The sequence below is a fragment of the Haemaphysalis longicornis genome, unplaced genomic scaffold (genome assembly GCF_048455015.1).
Source record: "Haemaphysalis longicornis isolate Haplotype H1 unplaced genomic scaffold, Haemaphysalis longicornis Haplotype H1 scaffold_1, whole genome shotgun sequence".
In the NCBI taxonomy this organism is placed as follows: domain Eukaryota; kingdom Metazoa; phylum Arthropoda; class Arachnida; order Ixodida; family Ixodidae; genus Haemaphysalis; species Haemaphysalis longicornis.
Genome location: NW_027526203.1, coordinates 348,420,867 through 348,446,677, shown reverse-complemented (window position 1 = coordinate 348,446,677; position 25,811 = coordinate 348,420,867). Strand labels below are relative to the sequence as shown.

Here is a 25,811-nt window from a genome sequence, read left to right as displayed (position 1 = left end):
TGGCCTATCTTGCACCCAGAGTCTCAGGTTTTCTGGTAGACGGTGGTAAAACTGCTCGAGACCGAAGCACTCAACTACCTTGTCGTGCTCTCCGAAAGCCTTTGCCTCTTTGAGCCACTCTTTCATGTTAGCCCTCAGCTTATAGGCGAACTCCGAGTACGACTCGCCCTTAGCTTTCTCGGCTTCACGGAACTTCTGGCGAAACGCCTCTGCCGACAGCCTGTACTTACGCAGGAGGCTCGACTTGACTTTCTCGTAGTCCTCCGCCTCCTCCTTTGGCAAGCGGGCCATCACGTCGGATGCCTCACCTGGCAAAAGCGTAAGCAGCTTTTGCGGCCATGAGTCTCGGCTAAACTGGACCCTCTCGCACGTACGCTCGAAGTTGACCAAAAAAAGACCGATGTCTTCTCCTACCTTGTAGCGTCGCATTAGGTCGTGAGCTAAGCCGGTCGTGAGCTAAACCAAGCATAGTGCGCGCAGTACCAACAGCAGTATGCATCAGTACTTCTATGCTTACATGTGCTTTCGTAACTTCCACTGTTTGTCCCACCATTCTTATTGCTTTAAAAAGAATGTGCCCTAAATTTAAGCACAAATAGCTCGTTCTGCAAGCTTATAGGCTCAGCCTAATTTGCGTTTGCTTTTGCCGGCCTCCGCCAATCGCAGAGCAGGCTTGTGTGATATCATAGGTTCTGTTGCGGGAAATGAGCGAGTGCGTCGCATGGCCATTCCTTTTTTTCCTAATTATGCAGCTTATTTGAGCGAAGTTTACGTTAGAAGTGGTGTCAGTATGATTCTAACAAGGCAATCTTTTGAATGAACCAAGCTTGTGTTTTGTCTTCATGGCTCCTTTAAGGGTGCTGCAGCTGAAAAATCAAAGGCATTTTTTTAGAGAAAGACGGTTAAAACGCGAAGCTTTCTCCCATGCAACTTGAGTCAAAGTTTCAAATACGAACCGCTTCGACCGTGTCGGAATGACGCAGTCGGGTAGACGTCAGCTTCATAACGCGAGGGACTCAGGTTAGATAACGACCATGTGAAGCGAAGTTTCTTGAGGCGCTTGATCTGCCTTCGCTTATCATCACCACCGTTTTGTGAAATTCATTGTGTACAGTTGGCTTTTCTGCAGTGCGTTATGCAGCGACATCGAAAGCCATCAGCGAGGCGTAGAAAGCTTCGCTTTAATTACTCGGAAAGGTCGTCAGTGGAAAAGACATCCATGTGGCCCTGCGTAAAGGTTGGCCATCCCCCCAGAGTGAAGGATACGCGGGTGCAGTCCGACGGACGCAGGACCCGAGCTGGTGAGCGCAATCAAATACTTCCCCGAGGCGGAAAAGAGCAGCATCAGGCGACCAGCATACGAGCAACAAAGGAGGCGGCGTAGCGCTTATCCCAGCTCGCACTGCAGGGCCACGAACGGGACGCCCAATGATGTGGGATGCATGCGGGCCACGTGAAGCGGGCCTCGCGTCGGACCGCGGCCGGCGGATGCAGCGGGGCCACGCGGCGGGAAGCGTTCACTTAGCCGGGCAGCCGGCGTGTGCGCGTGGACGGCGGCGCTTATCGGAAGGTCGCCTTATCGCCAAACGTCCCAATCTCGGCCACTTACTCGGATGCGGCATTAGATTGACTGCCGAGTGCGGCCATGCAGTGTGCGCTCCTCCGCCGGCGGCAGCAGCAGCAGCACCGCCTTTGATCGAGGCCTGTCAAAGGTTCGGTGACCCGCCACTGCACGAGGAGTGAATGGAAGCAGCCTGGAAGGCGGCGCCGCCACCGACCCGCATCCCCGGCCAACACACCTGACTGAGGTCAGTCCTCGGCCGGTGCGGCCGACCCGGCGGCCGGCCCGTGCCTCGCTGGCCGCGTGCGACCACGCGCTCCGGACTACATCTGTCTTAGATCGCTGGAAAAAAATGCTTAGCTCTTTCTAGAGGACTCGTTCGAGTCGCTGTATTCGTGTGCCCTCGCTCACCTGGCCGGACTTCTGAGTGCCACGCTCTATTTAAAATAAGAACATATGCCCTACCAGCCTAGGTTGCATGGAGTTGGCGTCAAGCAGCGAGTCATCAGCGTATATAAGCTGAACGCGCTCAAAGTGTAATCACAAGAAGTACACTGCAATGAAAAGATTTGTTCCTGGCGTAAATCCTCAGTTTCTCGCGGGTAAGTTGGAATTCGTTGTTAGCTATATATCTTTTTGGCACGGCCACGCCGCTAGCCGTCAGTTTGCGAAATACAACAGTCGTGTATAGTGTCTCCTTGTGCATTGCGGCAGCGGTGTTAGTGAAGGTGACTAGAAATGCATGAATTGCATAAGCGAAAATAGGTCTATTCTTCTCGCCTTTGTAACTTCTTGACGGCACCGCATTTAAGCAATTAGCGCTGAGGCTTGTTCAGACCTCATACCTTAACAGATGTCTGCTTAGCATTGGGCCCACATTATTCCTAAACAGCGTAGACAGGGGGTATCGGCAGTAGATCCGTACCATCTGTCATTACGTAACGTACTCGCACGCGCCTTAGGGATTTTTTTGGTGCATGATGTCCATGTTATGCGATGATATGCGCACTTTTCCCCAGTGATTTTCCCTCCCTCGGGGAAACAAAGTTCTGCTGGTGGTCCGCACATTTCTTTCCTGTACTGGAGAGAAGGGACAAGTCAATATTACTTTTCGAGAACTGCACCGTTGAATGCCCTAAGCAATAACTGCAAATGTACTGAAAGACGATGGGGAGGAACTGTTTGTGCTCTTGAGTACAATTCCAATATTCGTTTTTGTCCCCCCCCCCCCCCCCCTTCATGAAAGCTACATTCTTTATTTATCGGATGAACTTGTCAATTCTATCCTGTCCGCATTGGGAGCTAAATCAATGCTGAAAGCACCACAACAGAGAAGAACTTCGTATACACATGCGCAGTCGGGCGAATGTTGCTGGTGGAGTACGCATTCATGAATCTCCAGACCAGTTCCGCACAATTAAGAGATTGTGAACTGACGGTGTATGTCGCTTGCTTGCTCCTGAACGCGCACAGTGACTGCATGCCGGCTGCGTTGCTTTGTGTGCACAGACGCTGCCACACTTAATCCGTATATGTTTTTGTAAGAAACCGGTGTTAACGCAAGCTCCTGGAATGAGCTCGAAAGCAAGCATAAAATTGCGCATCTGAAGCTAACTAGTGTTGCGTATTTTGGTAAACCAATAAGTTTCCCATTGCCACAATGATAGATTTTTTTTCTCCGTTTTGTTTCTGTGTCCTTATTCTGCTTTATTGCAGGGTATGAGCTAGTCAAACTGGATCAGTACGGTTAGCTTGCCAGCTCCTTTTTTTGAACAGTGAAACGGACAAGTTCTCAGCAGCTGATAAACGCTTCCTCCGATGTGGCTTACTAGGCACATCGGAGAAACTCTTTACCTCAACAGGAATGCGCCGGTTCGTATTCTTTTCATCACAAGAAATAAAAGAACGTGTATGTTTGATTGAGTGAGTGAGTGAGTGAGTGAGTGAGTGAGTGAGTGAGTGAGTGAGTGAGAGAAAGAGGGAGGGAGGGACTGGGATGAAGTCCACCAGGGAGCTTGGCTTGCTACTGCAGATGGCAATGAAAAATGGTGGATCCCACGAGTACGAGCGCGCACAAACATATATAGTGGGTATATGAACACGCATACAGCACACACAGGGTTGTATGAGTATGCGTTCAACGTGTACATAATATACAATTGGTCCAAACCGCAGTCATACACAGAAGACGCCAGGGCCCCAGCAGACCGTCACAGCGGGCACTCAGTGCCGTGCCGAGTGCGTCAGCACGCAGACGCAAAATCACCTTCGTGGAGAGCAGCGCTGTGGTGAGACGAAGACACAGCCGCACAGCACGTTCTCGATGACCTCACGAACACTGCTAGCCTGCCACAGGGGAAAGGATAAGCACAATCGGCGCATCTTGTAGAGGGAGTCGTTCGTGAAACTGCCTAGATTTTGTCCAAGGAGGCGTAGGATTAGTAGTAGTAGAAGAGAAGATTTATTTGAGCAAAAGGGATATGGAAGAGGGTGGTGGTGAAGCGTCCCTAGTCCAGGATGCCTCTTTACCGGGTCTACTCGATGGCCCGAAAAACTAACGCCCCCTGGCGGGCCGGGTCCGGGCTGGTCAGCTCAGTCTCCCACTGCTCCGGGGTAGGGAAGGGGAGTGGGTTATGGGAGTGGGGACATGAGTATGCGAGATGGAATGCACACTTTTACACCCTTGTCGCCTAAAAAAAACGCGTAAGTAGGATATATAAGGTTGTTGGGAAGTCATTACGCCCTTTTTCTTGGGTTCCAACACCCTGATTTGTAGCTTTACACCCTTTTTGTGCAGTAAAAAGGGTGTTGACCGACTGCCACACCCTCGTTTTTCTGTAGGGTCTTGAAAGGGTCTGAAATAGGTGCCCAGTTGCAAAAAAAGAACAATAAATAACAGTGGAGCTGGTGGTCGATCTAGCTTCTTCCGGTGTTGCTAAGTTTTGTTTGGTTTTGCGATGTTCCTGCTAGGCTAGGCTAAGTGCTGAGGGGTGAGGCCATGTTTAGCCGGATTTCACAAGGCTGTTCCAGTCTCGCCCCCCTGCAGTGATGGCGGATCCAAGGGGAAACATTTTAGGTCGACTCCCAGCTCCCCTGTTTCTCCAGGCTTGCACCACTAGGGCAAGCTGCGGATTTTTTGTTTAGTTTTAGTAGCCCCAAAATACTATCGCCTTTAAAATGGTACAGTAAGAGGTGCGCATACTCATGCGCCCCTTGTGCTAACACTCCAGCAAACGCGAAAGCCGGCTTCAGTGTTGTTATACCCTATCTGCGGTGGTTCACCCATTACAGGCGGCGCAATTTCTTTCCTTGGTATTTTCTTGCTAACGCCGCCGAACCAAGCTCAAGCTCCGCTGGTGATAAATTATGCCATTTCATAGTATTTTAAACACTGTGAGGTACAAAACATCACCCCGCTCGTAGAAAATGTTCAAGTCCACCTAGGTACACGGGTAGAAAATATGTACAGCCGGTAAAAGGCTTGTCTATAACACAGCGTTCTTACTCTCAGCCATATCCTGCCCCACCGGAGAGGGATTTGAATAAAACTACTGCGGAATTCTGAAGTCTTAGCCCTTCGCTTTTGCCTCCGACATGTTTGGAACGAGTATGTTTCGGCAGTTTTCGGATGTAGCTGGTTGAAGTTTAAATCGCTGTTATAGACAAGCGTTTTACCGGCGGTACCTCCGAAGTTGGAACTCTTTTACACCCTTTTTCTTAGTTGGATGCCTTTCACATCCTTTTTCTTTGTTTATAATACCCCGATTTGTAACTTTACACCCATGTGGCAAAAATGTTGTTGGCATAATGAACACCCTTCTTGGTGGGTGTTAATAAGGTTGTGGAACACGTGTTGTAATAAAATATTTGCGACCTATTGTACATAATAACCACCTAACGATTAAATTTTTTTTGCAAATACGCATGCTGAGTTGTGTATGCTCACATTAAAATGCATAATTCAAAAATCTTTTCAAAGTGCTACGAGTTGTGCCGCGCCTCCGCCAGATGGCGCCACGGGTCCCGCGACCGAGAGAAGACGCAGTGAAACATCCCCCTCGCGAGGGGCACGATCAAATGCAGAGCATTTCCGGGGGCGCACGACGTTAAGTAGTTTGCGTTACGTTAATGTTGTTGCACTTGTGGCAACTGCTGACGAGAGAGCGCTCGTCAGCAGTAATTTGAATGAGTCAACGATATAAGGCGCGTTCGTAGCGTCCCATTCTGTGTCGGCTTTGTGGCGCAGTGGGTAGAGCACCATGTACAGTGCGTTCCGCCCGCAGGGTCGAGGGATCGAAACCGGGCGCCGGATAGTATTTTTTTTTATATAGTAGGGAGGGGACGGTGCGGACTACGGACGTCAACGCTTGGTGACATCGTGAGTTACTGAAATGCTCTGCATTTAAAATCAGCGCTAAAATATCTGATTTTTGCTACAAGCCCACCGACTCTATGGGAGGACTGTCCTGTGCTGGCTATAAAAGCAAGAGCAGATGTATTTTTAAGGCAAGTAAGTATGATACTCGCTGTCCCCATGCATTCCATTGGTTTTCTTGCTTAATTCAATTGTGGCCAGGAGTCATATAGATGACGTCAGTGCAACGGACCTGGGGGTCATCCGCTAGCTTCTTCATAAGACAGTGGACCCGCGATTCCTGTCGGCATTGGTTGAAGGTGGGATACGTATGGGGCGGCATGGGAGAAACGTGGATGCGGTGCTTGATAGTAGTTGTGAGGCCCAGTCCTAATTTGGCGGCGTAGGGTAGCCAAGCGTGTGGAGAACGGCATGGCCAGTTGGCGTGAAGCTGAGGCGTGGAAGTTGGGAGTCTCTCTGGGCCTCCATGAGCACTCCAACGACGTTGTGTAGTCCCACCTTGAGCAGTTTCTCCGTGGAGGTGTAAATTGGGGGGCCAAGAGCCGTTTGAAATGAGAATCCGTGGACTACCAGGGTGACGGAGTGGACACCGAGAGACGGGTCTAGAAAAAAAGGGACGCTATATAATTGCTAGATGGAGGGACGTTTAGGGAAGTTCGGAGCGGAGGCAAACAATGGACTCGAACGGCGAGGGACAGGAGCGGGTCGGAGGTCGATGGGAGAGGCCTTCGTCCCGCAGTGGACCTGGCGGGCTGCTGCTGCTGCTGATGATGCAGCAGCCGAGTCACCAACGATGGGAGAGGGGCCGCCAGCTGGGCCTTGCACCTCCAGCCTTGCACCACTAGTGCAAGCTGCGCCAATTATTTTAAAAATAAAGATTATTTTTCGGCATCTTTGTGGTTCCACACGGCATTATGTCAGATGTTCTTGACTACGGGTAACACATCCCGCCGTGCTATGATAATTTAAGCGATGGAGACATTAATTTTACGATCATGAAATGCGTTGTGTAATTAGACCGCCCCTTGACAGTATATGCTTTTGTCGTTTTGTAGCGAACAATAGGTAATTGCTTCGTCTAAACAAGGTCTATTTTTTTAGTTTTGAATTCCAGGGCCTTTAAACGCCCAAGCTACACCTGGGAAATAAGGCTTGTCCTAATGGACAGCTACACAACTATTTAGACGAACCGAGGATCTCGGGACCCCAGCCACAAAAAGCTTTGATCTGGAAATTTGGAGCAATAAGTGCAATAAATTGTGTGATTTAGAGATCTCCTGTGCAGCGGCATGCTTTGAGCCAACCCCCTATCAGACAAAATGTGGCTATTTATGATAACTCGCTTGCCTCTTTGGACATACGCGTGGTTCCGTGCACCCTGGAAATGCCACTTCTTTTTCCAGCGGGGCCCTAGGGACGAAAGGAAGATCCTGCGGTCAGCATGCGGCTCGTGCTGGCCCTTCTGTGGACGGTTTGCGGGGCAGCGCTGGGCGACGTCCGGGAGCAGGCGGCGGCGCTTCGCGAGCGCCTCGAGCGCCAGGCCTGGTCCCGCTGCAGCAGCGGTGTTGCAGCCCGGGTGCCTGTCGGCGGCCTCGCAGCCCCGACCGCGAGGCGCACCGAGCGCCAGACACGCCAAGCCGAGCCAGGCCCTGAAGCGAACCGGGCCGCCTACCTCGTCGGCGCCGCGGGCACCCTCGCCACAGAGGGCGCCGATGCTGGTCGACTGCCGTGGCGACACTTCAGCGTGGCGCTCTGGGCGCGGCCCGAAGGCGGTCAGCCCCGCGAGGCCGTACTTTTGGGTGAGATTTGGGTCACCAAGCCCCCAGCATGCACCACTGCATATTTAGCGCGTGCACATTGTGGGCTTGCCTGTTTGTCAGCGACGCGTTCACGTCCGTCATTTGGAATGCCGAAACCACATATATGTGTTTCGGCTCGTCATCCACTGGACCAGAAAAACACGCGGTAAGAAAGCAGCCGGCAAGCCTTGTTTTAAACAATTTAAACATTTTTAAAACATGATTACTGAGGTATAACTCGGTAATTTTGTTTAAAAGATGCGTTAGATTCGGCAGCCTAGCACTCTGCCAGGTTGGGATAAATTTTGATGCGGAAGCAATAGATGAATCGGTGGGTAGAAATTCCGGCGTCGTTGTAGTAACCGAGAAATACCACATAAAACGGCATACGGTGCAAAGAACAAAAAGCAGGTTCAACAATGCTCTGATTGACGCGAAATTTCTCAGGGAAGCTCCTTTAAACGAAGTAAAGTAACCTTACAGCGAAGCTGTATAAGTCTTGGTTCCGACCAAGCCGCGTAGAACAATAATTTCTTCGTTAATCTTCCGTCATCACAGTATATAGTATGTAGTGGAATGGATATAAATTCTTCTCTCGCTAGAAAAGTGAGGAAAGTTGGGCCTGGATGGGCGCCGATCCCGGGGCCGCAGGAATGCAAGACAACGACAAGTCCATGCTTACGGTCAAGCTGGAAAATGTGGTCTCTAATGTGGAATTACGCAATGCCTAAGCGCAGATCACACCTTGGAGCGAACATTCATGCTTGTCACGCGCCAAATTACCGTGTTGCTCGCAGGGTTTCGTGCCTTGAGTGCGTTGCGGTGAATGAGACCCACGGCTGTTCAGTACGGAGAAAATTGCTACAAATGCTCATAGCTTCCGTTTTTTTGGGGATTCAGCTGCGTGTCGCTGTGTGTCATGAGTCGGAGCCGGTCGTTCAGATGCGCGTTCCTGCAAAGAGGTGTACGGTGCTCGACTCGCCGCATACTAACGGCAGTCATAACTTCTCTAAATCACAGCGTGTAGCGGGTTGCAGCGACGTTTCGGCAAAGCAACCGGCCACACTGAAGAAGATGCTGGGCCGATGCTACTAGTTTTGAAGCCGTTTGGCACATTTTTACTGTTCCTTTGGAAGCGACAAATTTATGGCCCTTGAACAGCTTCGTTCCTGGCAAATGACAGAGGCAGGTGCGGTGCCGCTGATGATCGCCAGCCCCTGTTCTAGGTACACTGTGTCTAAAAAAAGAATAAATCAGGGCGCTTTTGAGCAGCTTAAACTAGTGCGAGAACTTAGTCGTGTAAAAAAAAAAGCTTAAAATAACGGTCCGAAAAAACACACATTCATAGCCACTTGAACAACACGTACAAGTGTAACTTGTAAGTGTTATCCCCGCAGTTTTGATTTGTTACGCCCAACAGCAACACGAACCCAGCACTACCGCGCTAACGCGCTACCACTCTATTTCGCAAGGCTGTATACGTAGTTATGCTAGCATTTTCCGCGTGTCATTCGTGAATGGAATCACCTCACCCGCACAGTGCATCGATCGTGTACAGATTTTTTTTTTTTCATATCAACACGACGGTTTATTTGTGCTTCAAGTGGGCTGGGTATGCGGGGGTACTTGATCCGCACCTGCGCTGTCTGCGCTCATGTCGTTCGTATACACGAGCGATCTTCAGGCAAGCATCTCCTCCTAAGGGCCAACAACCTCCGCGCATCGATGACGCTGAACTTCTCGCGGCGACTGCCGCAGACCGACGCGCCGCTCATTTTCCTTGATCCCAACCTCCATGCAATATGAAGCAAGCGAACGCCTATGCCTGCCGAAGGTAAAAGTGCTTGCGTCAGTGCTTAAAGGGACACTGAAGTGATATGTAAACATTGCGGGATTACTAGCGCAAATTGTAGTCCCGAGACCCCAGGCCATGTTTCGACCACTCTAGGCGCGTTTACGCGGTTTTATTTAGTAGAAAAACTAATTCGAAAATGCTGTCCTCCTCTCTTTACGCTCGCCCATTTTCTGTGGCGTTTTCGTGTGACGTCAGGAGGGGATGAGCTGGCAATTGGCTGCGCCACGGCTGCGCTACTGCACGGCTCCCCGGCCGACAGAGTCAGTCGGCCCAGCGTTTCGTCCGCCGGCCGCCGGCGGGTCGTCGCAATCAAGGAGGTTAAAAAAAATTGCTTGGTCGCAATTCGTTCGCTTAGTTGAAACGAAGCCAGGACACGTTTGTGAATGGAAGAATGTGCCTTTCTTTACTTGGTTTGTTTGTACACTGTATCTAGCTCCAAGTCAAGGTCGCTTCACACAAGCGCTGCACAAGCGCACATGCGACGCTTCGCTGACTGGTACGCCAGTAGGAAAATATAAGGCCTCTTGAAGGCGGGAGAAGAGTCAGCGAAGTCAATATAGGTACTAAGGAAATAAAATCAACTGATATTTTTACCGTACAGCGTAAAACTAGGGCGCGGGAAGCACTTTTTTGCGCTGGGCGAACAAGCACAGCGGTCAGCAGCACGACTACGCATCTGCGAACGCTTTTCCGTCTACGAAATGCAATTGCTAGACGTGAGCTACTGTGGAAACTCGGGCGACGCTTACTGCACGATCGCAGTACAACAAATAGTCACCTAAGCTGCTTGAAATGCCAAAACTAAATAAAAGTGTAAACCGGTTGTACAATATATACCCTATATTACCTAGTCCTCCGCGTCCCGCTCCGTGGCTCAGTTGTCTGGGGCGCTAGGTATGTCACCGCAAATGTTTTGCAAGTCATGAGTTCGAATCTCCGTGGGTACGTGCTTTTTTTTTTGTAAGTTAACTTTTTTGTTTTCCGCCGATGTTTTCTATATTGAGTTCACCTTTTTTTGGGCCGCAACGTTCATGGCTACACGAACTAGTTCACAAAACGCGCGCAGGCTGGCACTGGCGCGCTAGCGAGTTCTCGTTGGCGTGCTGTTGCCATAAGCACCGACTGCTTGCAGGCAGTGGGCACAGGCCAGAATGAACAGACCCTTGGCCTGGTGCGAACACGCTTTTTACGATACAGGCATGAGGGAGGCAAGCTCCAAATATGGGGGAAAATCGCATGACATTTGGGCGTCTGCGGGTACGCGGAGGGCGTTCATGCACTGCGTAGGTCTCGGCTAGTGAATGCTACGACTACAAGCCGTCCTGGGAATTTATCTTGTGCATTTTACAGCCGACAACATGGCAGAAGCGCGGTACGATGATTACTGAGATATTGAGAATACCCATCCAACAACGCCATTGGTTATGTTTTACAGAACCGAAACCGAAACCGAAACTTGTGTGATTGCTAACCTTGGGCATCGTCCAATCACGGCGCCCCTCCTCCCAACGTCACAACCTTAGTTGGTGCGGCCGCCGCAAACCGCGCATGGTATTTTTTCTTCTTTCGCGCTTTGTAAAATAATTACCGATTTGTCAACCGTATAAACGATGAAAAGTGTGCTAATTTGAGCCAGTCTACGCAGTGCAAGCAAAAACGGGAGCTTGACAAATTCACTTCAGTGTCCCTTTAAAATATAAAATGCCTGCCCATTTTTGTGGACTTGGTATACATGAGAAGAAGAAGAAAAAAACGCACTATCCAGGAAAAAGAAGCGCGAGAGGATCGTCTGGGGCAGAATTCTGAGCTGTGCCCGTTTGAAAGAATGTTCGTTTCGTGTCCTTTCGCGTTGTGTAACGCGAAAGTCGCACTTGCGAGTCCTTTAACCATGCGTCACATGGGTGTCGTCTGCTGTCAACGAATTATAGTTCACACGAGCTCGAAACTTTGAAACGGATACGACATGGACAAAACTCAGAATTCCGCCCCTTCCGCGGTTCGTCTGATATAGCCTTCCTTGTGGACATGGCGGACGGGAAGCCGTGACGGGCCGCAGCCTGAAGGTACCCACTTGGCCGCTTCCGACCTGCGTTCGCCTCTAGCTTCGTTATAGAACACCGGTGAACAGCCGCTTGTTCGACGCGCGACCGTCTCCAGGGGTCATTCGCCACTTGTTACTTGTTGTCTGGCCGTTAGTCTTGCTCTTCTCCGAATTGTACCACCGCATGCTCGGATCCACCAGCGCACCGCTCTAGGGTCGCTTGTTCCTCGCTGAAACCACAGCACACGGGCACAAACAGATATTAAGTGGTGTATAAGTGGTACTCAGATATAGTCACAAAATGGGTCGAAAACTTTTGCCACGACGGACCAAATCGCTTTTCCACACCGCAGTACGCGCATCACGAGAGAGAACACCGCGAGTTTTCGTGGGCCGCCTCCGGATCGCGCAGGGATCGCGGCTTTTCCCTCTCCATCTTTGGCGGCGGACCACGATATCAAGCATCGTGTTCTGGCAACGCCGTCGTCATGGATTGGGCCAATGGTAGCGGGGCCTGATGACTCAGGCCAATAGCAAGCGATTCGTGGAGAAGCGCACACAGCCAATGGTTGACACGGGTCATATTAAAACCTCGAATGAAAACTTTTTGAAACTAAGTTAAACCTGTTAAGAGAAGGGCGCTGCGCAGTTTTGAGCGAGCACAGGGCCATAAAACGTATGCTTTGGGTAACGTTTTGTAAGCAGTCATTAGGAAGATTGTGTAGATGGGGAGAAGCTAAACTGATTGTAAAAAATATCGTGGAGTGAAAATTTTATCGGAAGCAACGAGAAAAGAACCCTTATAAGGCGCCCAAAGAAAGCTGCAAACGTTGTCCGAGGACTTTATTTTGTTAGAACAATTCGGCCAATTTGGGAGTATATTTTTCGCGAGAAAAACGTGCTCGAAAGCTTAGTTTTTTTTTTTTACGACCCTTTTATTTTGGTGATGACACAGTGCCGAGTCGCAGTGACGGCACGATGCTTAGCCGGAGCCCGCCACTCATATAGAGCACGTATGCGCTTACACGCACTTTTTTTTTTCGAACAAAAAAAAAGGGGTCGATTATAAACAGTTATTTAGGTTCACATTAAAAAAACATATTTTCACGACACATTGCGAACATGGCTGACCTCATGGCCAAAACCGGCTCCTCTAGTTTTACTTCTTATTTCGAGGTTTAAAAATAAGCGGAGGCCCTGGACTTTCTCTTCCCCATAAAATAAAAATCACGAACTTGAACTGCATAATGGCGAAAAAAAGAAGTTTAAAAATTTACTTTAGAATAATAATGGTCGGAATAACAGTCGGAATAATAATAGTCGAGGTCAGTGCTCCATTTATCGCTTACGACCAACGCGCCAATTTTAGGGGCGAAGCACTTTAGGGGCTCGGGCTGTCGGCGTCTCCGGTCGTCTCGTGTAGTCGCGGTTCTAAAACACTAGAACACTCGTTTTCCAACGCCTCGCGCCAGAACGTAACGCGTACTAAAAGAACACATCGGGACACTCGTTTTCCAACGCCTTGCGCTAGAACGTTTCATCCCCATGAGCAAAAACGCGTACTAAAAGAACGCTCCGGGACGCTCGTTTTCCAACGCCCCGCGCTAGAACGCATGCTGCGGCGTGTGACACGAAGACAACTTACGGCCAGTCTGTCTCTAATTTAATTGCTTAAATCCGGTTCAATGCAACAGAAGTCGCCACCGGCTCAGCAAGCGCGCGATTGCTCCTCCCACCGGCGCTTCTCCGGTGCCCAATCAGCGAGCGCCGTGTGGAAAGAGAGAGACTTACAATCTTTGAAAACACTTATACACTGCGTGCTTCGCACCTCAGCAGGATTCACGTTAGTGGAGATGGCTCTGGATTTTTTTTTTGTCGGCGCATAGGGCATCCATGTAATCGACCTGCTGTAATCATTCTACTAATTCTATTTTGATTTTGAGAGCTCTCATTCTCAACGTGTAAATAATTTCCCGCCTTGATATCGTCGATACAGCTCATAGCTGCCAACTGGTGCTCTCGAGGGGCTTTTCTGTACGCGTCATCAAACGCATACCGAGAGCCGTTCAAAACGCATGAGGAAGAGGAACGACGGCGAGCTGAAGGCTTTCGCCGTAATCAGACTCGCTTTCTCTACGCCCGCACGCTGATTGCCGGCGAGTTCACGGACGTTTACTTGGTCCTATTACTGCCAGGCCCACATCGTATACGGGCGTGGAGGCGGTCTGCTGGATTGTTTGCCTGAAGTGGCTACCTATCGTCGATTATCTGCGCGTGTGCTCCGTCATAGAGGGATTTCCTAGTGAGTATTCCTTGAAGCAGACGCCTGCCTGTCTGCTGCACGCCTCGCACGCGATAAAAGCTCCCCCTTTCTCCCTGCCTTGAATCCTCTACGAGTGGGCTTTTCAGGACTGGCCGGCTCAAGGCCTTCTCGTGACGGAGACCACCACTGCTGATATGCGTGGCTGGTGAAACAGTAAAAAAAAACTATAATAAAAATGTCTGGCAGGAAGTTTGCATCCTTTTGAGCAATGCAGCGCAGAAACTTCATGGAGGGTGTTGTTTGGTAGGAACGACAACCCGTTTCTCACATTGGGGAGGGTGAGAGGGGGGGATGAGGACCGCTGTCACATGTCCAAAATCAGGTCCACTAAATGCTACTAGCGTGACTATAACATCGCAGGCCGTGCGTCCTGCTCAGAAATAAGATGTGTGTATGCGCTAAGGCGGATAGAGTTTCATACTAGTATATACTTGAGAGAAATCTGGCGCCAGTGGCTAGGTGAGCCGCGTTTCAGCGAACGTGCTGTCATGTACCTGGTGGGAACGTTCCACTTGTCCTTGGCATGGATCGTGAACACGGGAAAGTTATCTCTAGCTGAGAAAAACACGCAGAATTGTCATAAAAGGTTATTTAAAATTTTTGTATCACTAGTGCAGCTCCAATAGATTTATTTCTCAGGGACTTTTTTAGAAGCTTAATGCAAGACGAACAACAACAACAAAAAAAAGAAGCTACGCTGTTTTTTTGTTTTGGCTTCAAGAGCGAAAAGAAACCACGAGGCAAGCCAAGCAAAGTAAGAGACGAAAATTGCCAGCTGCTCGTTTTTCTAGATTCTAACTGCTAACCTTTGAGTAGAAAATTATGAAATGCCAAGCAGCGTTATACCCATTGTACGCCGAGAGGGAGTACCGGCTGACGAGGTCAGACCTCAAAGCGTTACGTCAGTCCTAACGTCGGGCTTCGCATACCCGTGTCACGCCCGTCCTACACTGCTCATCAACATTAGCGCAAGCGAGCTATGAACTACAAAATGCGGAAATCTGAAAGCGGCAGCGTTCTTCTCTCGCTCCAGTGCCGAAGTTCTCTGGGCGGCCCGTGGCCGGCCGCTAGTGTTCTCCTAAAGCGCTTGCAAAACTAATTTGGCACGCTGCCTTCATTTTGCTCAGCTTCGGGTTCTTCTCCAAGACTGCAGCGACCATTTGAATTCGAGAAAAGCAGGGGAATCAGCTTCATTTGTGGTTCGACATTCCCTCGACGGGCGTGGTGACAAGCGTCCTCTGTTCCGTACTCACTGGGTACGTTGTGATGACGAGTAGAAAGTCGGCATTCGCTATAATTCTCTGGCATTTAAAACCACCCGAGGAGGTATTTTTAAACACCTGAAACCATTTTTGAGTGCAGTGAATGAACGCGTTGAGTTGCTAGATTACGTCGTCAAAAGTGGCCAACGCGCCTACGCAGCGCAGTAGACTTGCAAACTTGTTAATTCTTTCTTTAGATTTAGGAGATCCTTTGTTGCTTAATGTGCCGTCCCTCGTCCCAGAAAGTACCGCTCCTATCCGCCAGGGTCTCGTCATCTGCATCGATACAATTGAGTGCTGTATAGCAACATCAGACAACAGCGTAACGAAATCAAGAGGGAAAAAAAATCTGGATGAGGTTCACTTTGAGCGAAGCCAATCACTGAAGACTGCTTTATGCTGGCGACGGCTAAAGCCTTCACAGTACTTCCAGACGCAAAGGAGAGAAAGAGGAGCTTTTAGTCAGTCCAGTATGTTTAAACTAATCGTATGCCGACTGACAAAAACAGAACCTTCGTAACTGATGCAAAAAAGATTGCATACGCAACTTTGCCTGACGAATACTTGTTAACCATGTTCTGTGATCCCATGTTTGAACTGGCGCCGAGAACTGCTAGCTAAAAAATTTGTTGTTTACGTTGAATACAATTTTTTCTTGCTTCGCGTATTTAAATAATCTGATATCAACACACGAATGGTCTCGCTCAGATCAACTTGTGTATTAGGAATGTGACTTGTTGTCCAAACTTTGATCTGCGATGGTATGGCGTCACTATAGCGTGCCCAGACCCGGCCTGCCGATAAGGTTGCTGAGTCAGCCGGACGATAAGAACTGTCAGTCTCTAGATAAGGCTGCAGATGTCCTTCATTATTGTAGCCAAAGTTCCAGACCCGCATATCCCATTACGTGCTTCAGGCGGAAGATAGGGGGCCACAAAGATCGTAGTAGGACTCCAACGACGTCTCCAAAGGGACTCTGTGCCTCATCGACATATGTCCCTCTGGTGGATATAGTCGTAGGTGCCCCTCAAGACGTTATCTCACATTCTTTGGTCGGCGGTTCTTGCGTCGCTCAGATTTGAAGTGCCGTGGGAAGTGGGGCAATGCGGCACGGCCGTCACAGACATGGAGGACGACAAGAGTGCAACTCTTTTGGGAGAGGGGTGGCCTCCCGTTGGTCATCTTTAACGCAGCGCACTAACGCAATAATGGGACTGTGCTAAACATCTGCTCATTAGGACGCAGTTATTCGTTAGTCAGGCGCGTTCTAAGCAATCAGAACAAATGATGTTTTATTGGAGACCATGCACATCCTTCCCGTGGTTAAAGGTGAACTGAATGCAGCGGAGTCGAAAAGATGATCTGTACAAAGAGTAGGAAGAGTTATACTGTTAGTTCCACATATATTTTCTTTAGTTCTCACAATGAGTGAAGCACTACCCACGAAAATACAGAAAACGCCAATAGCTATACAAAACATAGGAACTAAAATGCTAGTAGTTTTGCACACAGGGCAGCACACCCACTGGAAATTAACAATATGAGTGGGTTGAATGGTTTGCGAGACGAGAGAGAGAGAGAGTAAACATTTATTTCGCAACCCATGTCCGGGTCCGCGCTCCATGAGGCTGAGCTAAAAAATGGTCTCCCCCATGATGGCGAGACAACAGGTGCGCGATCTTCGACGTGCAATGCATTGCAGTTAAACCTGGGTTTAACGATCCTCTGCGTGACGAAGTCCTGAATTTAACGAAGTTTTTCAATTCCCCCTTGCCAGCACCATGGAAGCCCGTGCTTTTGCGACCTCTGTGTAACGAAACCTGGCGGCGGTTAACCTGGATGTAGCGAAGTTGGCAAGCTGACCAGTCATTGTTTTTTGCACTTTTACTCAAACATTGGCCAGCAAAATGAACTAATTTAGCAACTATTAGCACTACTGTAAGGAGCCAGCAGCTACGAAAATGTCTGGAATCACCTAAAAGACGAAATTCCTTATGACGATGATGATGAACGGAGCGGCTAGCGCCATCCCGGGACTAACGTATCATCCCCGTGCCTAACTCAGGATCTCCTTCTGGTTTGCTTGTGTAGCGTGACACCACAACAGGTAGCAAGAGTAACTACACTCCACTTTGTTTGTCGCCCGCACCGCAGACTACCGTTAGTTTCCACGTGTAAGTGCGGCTTTTGTTTGAGACCTAAGTTTTGAGATGCAAGGTCATCCTGCCGGCGTGTAGTCACGCGTCTCCGCCGCTATTTGTGTTATCGGTTCGTCGGTGATAAGTTCTGCTGCCAGAAAACGAAAAGGTTTCTCTTGTTAAGACAAGCGCACAATTTTAAAAGCCGTCTTCGCCGGTGAGCGAGAGTAATGTCGTCGCCTCGTGCGCAGTATCCTAGCTAGCACCCTCTCAACAATTTTGAGCGCCGTGAAGAGCACCAAGTTCGCCAAAAAAACGCACTTTTTTAAGCATAAGTTTGGTTCTTGAAACGCGTTAGGGCGCGGGAAAGCGTCAAAAGGGAAAAGTGATACTCAAGTTACTTTTGTTAATACGGGGTAAGTGGCCTTGCTTCTTTGGGACGCCGTGCAGTGCTTAGACTCAGTGGGCAAAAGCAGCAGGAGCAGCTCACGCAGTTTTTCGCTGTGAAATAAATACATTAAGGGTGAGTTCACCTTTACTGATGTGTAGCATTCTGGCTTCGTTTCTACTTCATTCCAGCGAGCCTTAACTTGAAACCTGCATGTAACGAAAAAATGCGAACTTTTGTCAACTTCGTTACATCCAGGTTGAACTGTATTCGCATCGAAAGCACGGCTTCCTTCCGACTATTTTGTGCAAACGCAAAGTATGAATGAGTCAATAACATAAGATACTGCGGACAGCCTTGTCCCGTACCATTTCAACTAGTAAGAAAATATAGCTTAGCAGAGTTCGTGGTTGGGCTAGTTGGTAGCGGTAATCCATAACTTCGTGTGGCGCAAAAAAAAAAAAAAAAAAACCGGACAAGGACAGAGGGAGGCGACGGGCACAAGCGCTTGTGCCCGTCCTTCCTCTGTCCTTGTCCGGTTTTTTTTTTTTGCGCTACACGAAGTCACAATAAGGAAAGATCGCAAAGACTGTACTACGCTTTGAAACTAAAAAAGGGTATGAGAAAAAAAAATATTTGAAGATCCACTGGTGGATCTTTGAGAATTTAGGAGCATCTAGCCCTCTTTATCGCGAGCTTGAGCCGCACGCCTTGCTCCAGGTTCATAAGTCCGCACCCCGGTGTTTCTCGGACGTCCCTTTTCCTCCTTGCCAAGCGTGCTTAGAGGTCTAACCGTCTGAGTGGTCACGCTTGCTTGCTTTAGCACTGGCATAGGTTGCCTATCGCTCCTTTCCGCAGCTTCAGTATTGACGACATTTCGTTGCCGTCATTCCAGTTCTTTCCTCTTGTGTCACCCTGCTGTACACTTCATGCTACAACGCGTACAAGCGGGGGCTGAATTCCCGGGACCAGTTGAGACGGCGTTCGACCGGCGCGTCGGCAGAGGCAGGCGGTGAGCCGCGCTTCGACTTGATGTTTCCCTGGCAGCGTCGGAAGTGGCGAAGAAAGTTCTCTCCGCTCTTAAAAGCAGCTCGCTCGGCGCACTCTCTCCACTCTCTCGTTCTCTTCTATTCTGTTGCTCTCTGTTGACGGAGCGACGGGAAAATTTGGCCGACATGCGCCATCTATGACTCATGCAAAAAATGAAAAGACGTAGCAGATTTTAGGCATTTTCAGGGCAATTTGATTAATGTGAAGATATAAATTCATTTATGAGCTAAACATTCCACGGGATCGGGGGAAAGCCCGCTTCGTTCCAGAACGCTTCGCGAAAAGAACAAGTTTTTGAAGGCATTGCAAATAAAAGTTGCTCAGTTTTTAACGCGACAGCGTTGCTAGGCTAATTTTTGGGGAAACTGGTGCAGTCACTAGCCGCGCCCGAAACTGACACCATCACACGAAAGTGAAAATGACCACCCAGGCATGCGCGGTGTCAGGCAACTGACGTAGTCACTAATCTACACCGTTGTCACGCTGAACGAAAGGGTGCCAAGAGAAGAAATGAAGCACAACACAAATGAGCGTGCACCATACGGGGCTGCGTAGCGCATGCTGGATTAAAAACAAATTTCAACCTGGCCGAAGACGCGTACTTTGATCCGGAGGAATAGAGACACATCGTATGATAGGCACGGCGCAACTGTCTTCCTCTGATGAGAAGCCCACGTGAACACCCGAAAACGAAACCATCAAGGGTCACGCCACGGACACGTGTGCAACACTTCTCGTAACTCTTTCGCGCCCACATTTAGGCCACGCAAGCGTAGATGCAACTTTTTGAAGTAGGGTTAGTATGACAGTTAAGCGCAATTGTTTACTTGGTATTGTTCAATGCAAAACCATGTTAAATTAGCTGTCTATGAGAGTGTGCAGCCAGCCCCCGAGCCCTGAATAACCGACTTGCCTGTAAAGCGTGCACCACAGCACAAGGGGTGTTATGAAGGTGAAGCAAACTCTAGCATTAACTCGTGTCATACGCGCACTACTAGCACCAGCAGAAGTAAAAATTGGCCGCGTATCTGCTCCTTTCGTTGCAAATGTCATCAAAAGACGATAGTCTTTATCGGCTATTGCGAAGTAAATGCCTCCCTTCGCTTTGCCGCTCACCTCTCATGTTGTTCCTCTTGCGTCGCGCTCCTCCCAAGGTAAAGACGTCAAAGGTTTGCTTAAATCATTTTAAATTTCCCGCGTTCCACTGCTCCAAATCGGGTGTCTCGATGCGAACGCTACTGTACGGCGGAGACGGGCGTTAATCGAGGCGCCCTACTTGAACGTTTATAGAACCGCGTTTCCCTACTCCACGTGCGTTGCAAGCAGAACGTGGAACCTATCTAGTGGAACCTTGCGTAACTGTTGCCGGTTGATTTCTTAAAATTGCGCAAGAAGCTATAGTGGCGCGGGCGACAGTAGGCGACAGCGAAGTGGACCCTTTTTTCTGCAGTTGATGAAGTATTTAATTTCGCAAAAGCAAGCATGTTTGATTTTTTTTATAAAAGAACACTGCAAATATCACTTCTGTATTGATTTGCTGTCTTATATTTGCGTAATGTCTTGTTCTTCTTCAACAATGTTGACAAGTATGAACCTTACACCGGACATAGACGGGTAGATTTAGCTTTGACTATATAAGACTAATGGGCAGGCATTGTTTTGCTTTGGCCGGGTGGCTGAATCGAGTCACAGACAGACAGACGGACAGACAGACATACAGACAGACCAAAATTTCTGGGTTTAAGGAGCCCAAGAAAGACTATCGTCTTTAATAAAGCTTTTATTTAGGAAGGGACGGCAAAAGCCACTTATTGGGGCGGAGAGGTGGTTATGGGGAGGGTTTACAGGGGTTGCTTCCACTTCAAGGCCATTTGCTCGCATTCAGTGACAGTGTAGAGTCCTCGCCGGGTCGTCCTTTCTCACATTCAGTGACAGTGTAGAGTCCTCGTCGGGTCGTCCTTCGTCATACTACTGACGTCAGGCCACTTTTGGCTGCAAATTTTCCTATTTCGTGCAATAAAGACTTATCTAGTGCGGCATGTGCTTGTTGGGGTATGGTGTGCGGATCAATGTGTCGAATGTTGTCTGTACGATGTTCATCCAAGAATGGGCATAGACATATTAAGTGATGAAGGTCTGCCTTGGTGCTCCAGTACTCGCACACCAGGATTTCTAAAGATGGTAGTCTTTCCTGGGCAACTAAGACAAAAAAAATTTGGTCTGTCTGGCCGTCCATCCGTCCGTACGTACGTCTGTCTGTCTGTCCGTCCGTCCGTCCCTCTGTCTGTCTGCCCGTCCGTACGTCCGTCTGTCTGTCTGTCTGTCTGTCTGTCTGTCTGTGTCCCTCGATTTAGCTTCCCGGTCAGAGTTAAAAGATATTTTGAGCGACACGTTTACATAGAAAAACCATTTTTATTTTAATAAATCTAGAAATACGCTCCATATTTGTCAACATTGTTCAGCAAAAAGATAATATTGGGCCTACTTGAAAAAAAAAAAAAACGTCAATACTTAACTGGTGTTTACAGTATTCTGTTAATTAAAAGTAGAGGTGTGCTCGATTCCTGCGAGAGCAAATTTAAAAAAAATACCGCGCGCTGAGAACAATGTTTTAACCGCAAAATACAAACAAGGCTGGCACCCGAGCCACGAGTGCACCCGAGCACTCGCGGCTCGAGCGCCGAGTCCCAACAGTCCCAACAAATGGCGCGCCAGCAGCCCGAACGTGGCAAAATTGAACTCCGCAAACCTCCAATGGGTGGACCGAGAAGGAGGAGCACAGCGTAAGAGGTGGCCGTGCGAGACAGGAGAGGCCGTTACGTGGCAGGGACGGCAGAAGACTATCGTCTTTCGACGACATTTGCAGCGACGCGAGTAGATGCGCGGCCATGCGTAGCTTTGTTTGCCGAGTATACACCCACAGCCGGAACCGTGTAACGGCCTGCATTTTCACAAAAACGAATAAGTGGCGGAAGCTGCACATTTATTCGCTATAATAGCGCAGATGGATATAATTGATCGGGCAGAATTTTGAACAACCAAATTTAATAAAAAGAGGAAAAATAATTATTTTACAACAATGAACTGAAGAAGTAAAAAATATCCATCTTGCACACCTCCTCCGAAAAACGGAGACAAAATAAAAATGTCCGAAAAATAGCGTTGGGAATACGAATAAAAAATATCGAAAATGAGCAAACCGCGTAGCGCCCTGCATTTCCACAAAAATGCACATTTAGCGGCAGTAACACATTTAATCGCTGTAATAGCGTACATGGAGATAATTGGTCGGACAGAATTTTGAAAAACAAAAAAATAAGAAAATAAACAGAAAAATGCATTATTGAAAGTCTGCCTCCTTCCATCCTTCTCGAAAGGCTCCCGATGTAAAATTTTGGCCGGTGTTTTTCCCGTCGAGGTGGAAGGGCTTCCGGAGCGACATTTTAGGTGGCGTCTTTGACGTCTAAGCACGTGCACGTCACCAATTTCCGGTTATACGTCCACGGACCGGGTAGGAAGGGGAGGGAAGGAGTGCACGTATAGGGGCCCGAACGTGGGACAGGTGGCGCTGCTGGCGCCGTTCAACAGCGCCACCCGCGGAAGAAAATCGCAAAAATGAACTGGGTATTCCCTGGCGTGTGAATATGGAGCATGCGCGTTTCCCTGTTGTTAAAAAGTGCAACCGCTCGTTACCCTGATAATGTTAGTCATATGACACACACATTTTCTTGTCAGAAATTAGGTGCGGGCGACGCTTGTTCATTTTATTAATCACCTAATTCATGTGATTTATTAATTATTCATTATTCATTGATTGGGTGAAAAGTCAAATTAATGTCACTAGGGCTTGTGAGGTATCAAATTAAAGGTTTCGTTGAGGGAAATCACATGGGACAAATTAAAAGTTGCTTCCTGGTTAGAGTCAAGAGATAGTCACGTGAGTCACAGATTGGGTTAAAAGTCAATGTGATGCCAGTAGGGCTTGTGAGGTATCAAATTAAAGGTCTCGCGGAGGGGAATCATGGGGCACAAATTAGAAATCGCTTGCTGGTTATAGTCATGAGATAGTCACGTGAGCCATAGGTTGGGTTAAAAACCAAAGTGATGCGACTAGGGCTTGGGAGGTATCAAATTAAATGTCTCGATGAGGGGAATCATGTGGGTGAAATTAAAAATTGCTTCCTGGTTATGGTCACGAGATAGTCACGTGAGTCATAAATTGGATTTAATGTCAAAGTGGTGCAACTAGGGCTTGTGAAGTATCAAATTAAAGGTCTCGCGGAGGGAATCATGGGGGACAAATTAGAAATCGCTTTCTGGTTATAGTCACGAGATAGTCACGTGAGTCGTAGATTGGGTTAAAAGTCAAAATGATGCGACTAGGGCTTGTGAGGTATCAAATTAAAGGTCTCGATGAGGGGAATCACGTGGGACAAATTAAAAATTGCTTTCTGGTTATAGTCACGAGATAGTCACGTGAGTCATGGATTCAGTTAAAAGTGAATGTGGTGCCACTAGGGCTTGTGAGGTATCAAATTAAAGGTCTCGATGAGGGAAATCACGTGGGACAAATTAAAAATTGCTTTCTGGTTATGGTCACGAGATAGTCTCGTGAGTCACGAATTGGGTTAAAAGTCAGAGTGGTGCCACTATGTCTTGTGAGGTATCAAATTAAAGGTCTCAATGAGGGGAATCACGTGGGACAAATTAAAAATTGCTTTCTGGTTATAGTCACGAGATAGTCACGTGAGTCACAAATTTGGTTAAAAGTCAAAGTGGTGCCACTAGGGCTTGTGAGGTATCGAATTAAAGGTCTCAATGAGGGGAATCACGTGGGACAAATTAAAAATTGCTTTCTGGTTATAGTCACGAGATAGTCACGTGAGTCATGTATTCAGTTAAAAGTGAAAGTGGTGGCACTAGGGCTTGTGAGGTATCAAATTAAAGGTCTCGATGAGGGGAATCACGCGGGACTAATTAAAAATTGCTTTCTGGTTATGGTCACGAGATAGTCACGTGAGTCACAAATTGGGTTAAAAGTCAAAGTGGTGCCACTAGGGTTTGGGAGGTATCAAATTAAAGGTCTCGATGAGGGGAATCAAGTGGGACAAATTAAAAATTGCTTTCTTGTTATAGTAATAAGATAGTCACGTGAGTCACAAATTGGGTTAAAAGTCAAAGTGGTTCCACACACAGGGCTCGTGAGGTATCAAAATAAAGGTATCGATGAGGGTAATCACGGACAAATTAAAAGTCGCTTACTGGTTATAGTCTGAGATGGTCACGTGAGTTACAAATTGGGTTAAAAGTCAAAGTGGTGCCCCTAGGGCTTGTGAGGTATCAAATTAATGGTCTCGATGAGGTGAATCACGTGTGACAAATAAAAAATTGCTTCCTAGTTATACTCATGAAACAGTCACATTAGTCATAGGTATGGTTAAATGTGAGTGTGACGCCACTGGGGCTTTGGGGAGACCAAATTAAAGGTCTCGATCTAGAATGTTTTCATGGAATCTATTTTTTGAAAAGATAACGAAGGAATATTTTTTAAATAAAGTTAGAAAGATCACCAGTTAAGCTGACATCAGTTGATATCACAAGCCGACACAAGTCCGCAAAAAATCCGTATTAGGGTAGAGCGCACATTGTGGGCGCAATTTTCTCTTTACATAGTACTTGTTTGCCTTTCTTTATTTTAAAAACAATATGAAGGGGAAATATGTTTGCTGACAGTTGTTAGAAACCATATTTCTTGGTGTATTAGTGAACTTTCTTCCCTGTTGATGCGGCACTGCTGTCGCGGCCACTCTATTCGCCGCTGAATGAGCTCCCGAACCTCGGTTCGCCGCTAAATATCATTCACTTCGAACGACCTTCGGTGTTGTCGTGTAGCGCTGAAACACTGACATTTAAAGCAAATGTCATTCGCTCCAAAGATAATTTGATCTGCTGTCTGGGAGTTGTATAACATATGCTACGTAGTTTTGATCGTAATCCATATTATTGCTCGTAAAATAAAATAATATTGATAAGGTGAAGCATTTCTATGGCAGCCGCTTGTGTAACCAAAGTAATGCGGCCTTCGCTCGTAGAACACTCCGTGCCAATACACGGCTTGCACACCGTTCGTGCTGGCCGCTTACATAATGTAGTTGGCCCAAGCGGGGTGCGATGGTGAAGTAACACAAGGCGAGGAGGAAACGCAGTGAGAACTTCACATGTGTTGCTGTCAGCCCACCCCGGAAAATATTTGTACGGGGTTATTTCTAAATACGGGCTCATTTTTCTGAGCCACTGCAAAAACCGTTACTCGGATTTGGACATATATACTGTAACAGTCGAATAAAGTGAGCCTCAAAGCTAAGCTATGTGATGAGGTACAGGATGTCCAGTGGAGCTGCAGGAGGACGATCGTTACAATGATAATCATAGCCACTACTTTGTCTACGCCTCGAATTCAAACGGTATTGAAATTAAAGTGGGCGGATGAGTATTCATGTTCTGGAACCACATATGTGGCAAAAATGGATCTATTACCCTAAGCGTAAATGCAAGTAGGGTGCCATAAGCCCGATCTAAATGGTGCGAATTTTCAAACGAATTCGCAGCTGCGGCGTCGCTAGTGCGGCAATATCGCATTTTGCTGCACAAGCTAAAACAATCCAAGCGATCGATTTTCGTTGCTGCCGAAGCTACAAAATTGCTGCCAGAGGTTCAGAGGCACAGTTAGAGAAGACGATGCGAGAAGCGACTTAAGGAGAACCAAAGAGAGAATGGGCTCAAAATACAAGAACAAGTGAACACTCCTAAGATGGAGTTACCGGTTGTACGAAAGACGTGGTCACAGCCTCTCCTAAACTTTCCTTATTTTCATGGTGGAATAGTTTACAAATGGTGGTGCCAGTATACAGATAGTTGTGAATAGTCGTACCGAGACGACACAAACAGGTATCTGTATATTGGAATACATGCATGTCGATTTATTCATTGCACTCTTAAGGAGCAGAAAAGACAGTATA

The 25,811-nt window shown here is 48.0% G+C and overlaps 1 protein-coding gene across 1 annotated transcript in view; it reads left to right on the top strand.

Moving 5' to 3' along the window:
* Positions 1-1,602: 1,602 nt before the first annotated feature.
* LOC144153841 (pappalysin-1-like) overlaps positions 1,603-25,811 on the top strand; it is a 101,780-nt gene continuing 77,571 nt past the window's right edge. Inside the window, exons 1-2 of the mRNA XM_077685570.1 lie at positions 1,603-1,808; positions 7,340-7,735. Of these exons, the coding sequence (XP_077541696.1) occupies positions 7,378-7,735 (358 nt within the window). The 5' untranslated portion in view covers positions 1,603-1,808; positions 7,340-7,377. The remainder of the gene's footprint in view (positions 1,809-7,339; positions 7,736-25,811) is intronic.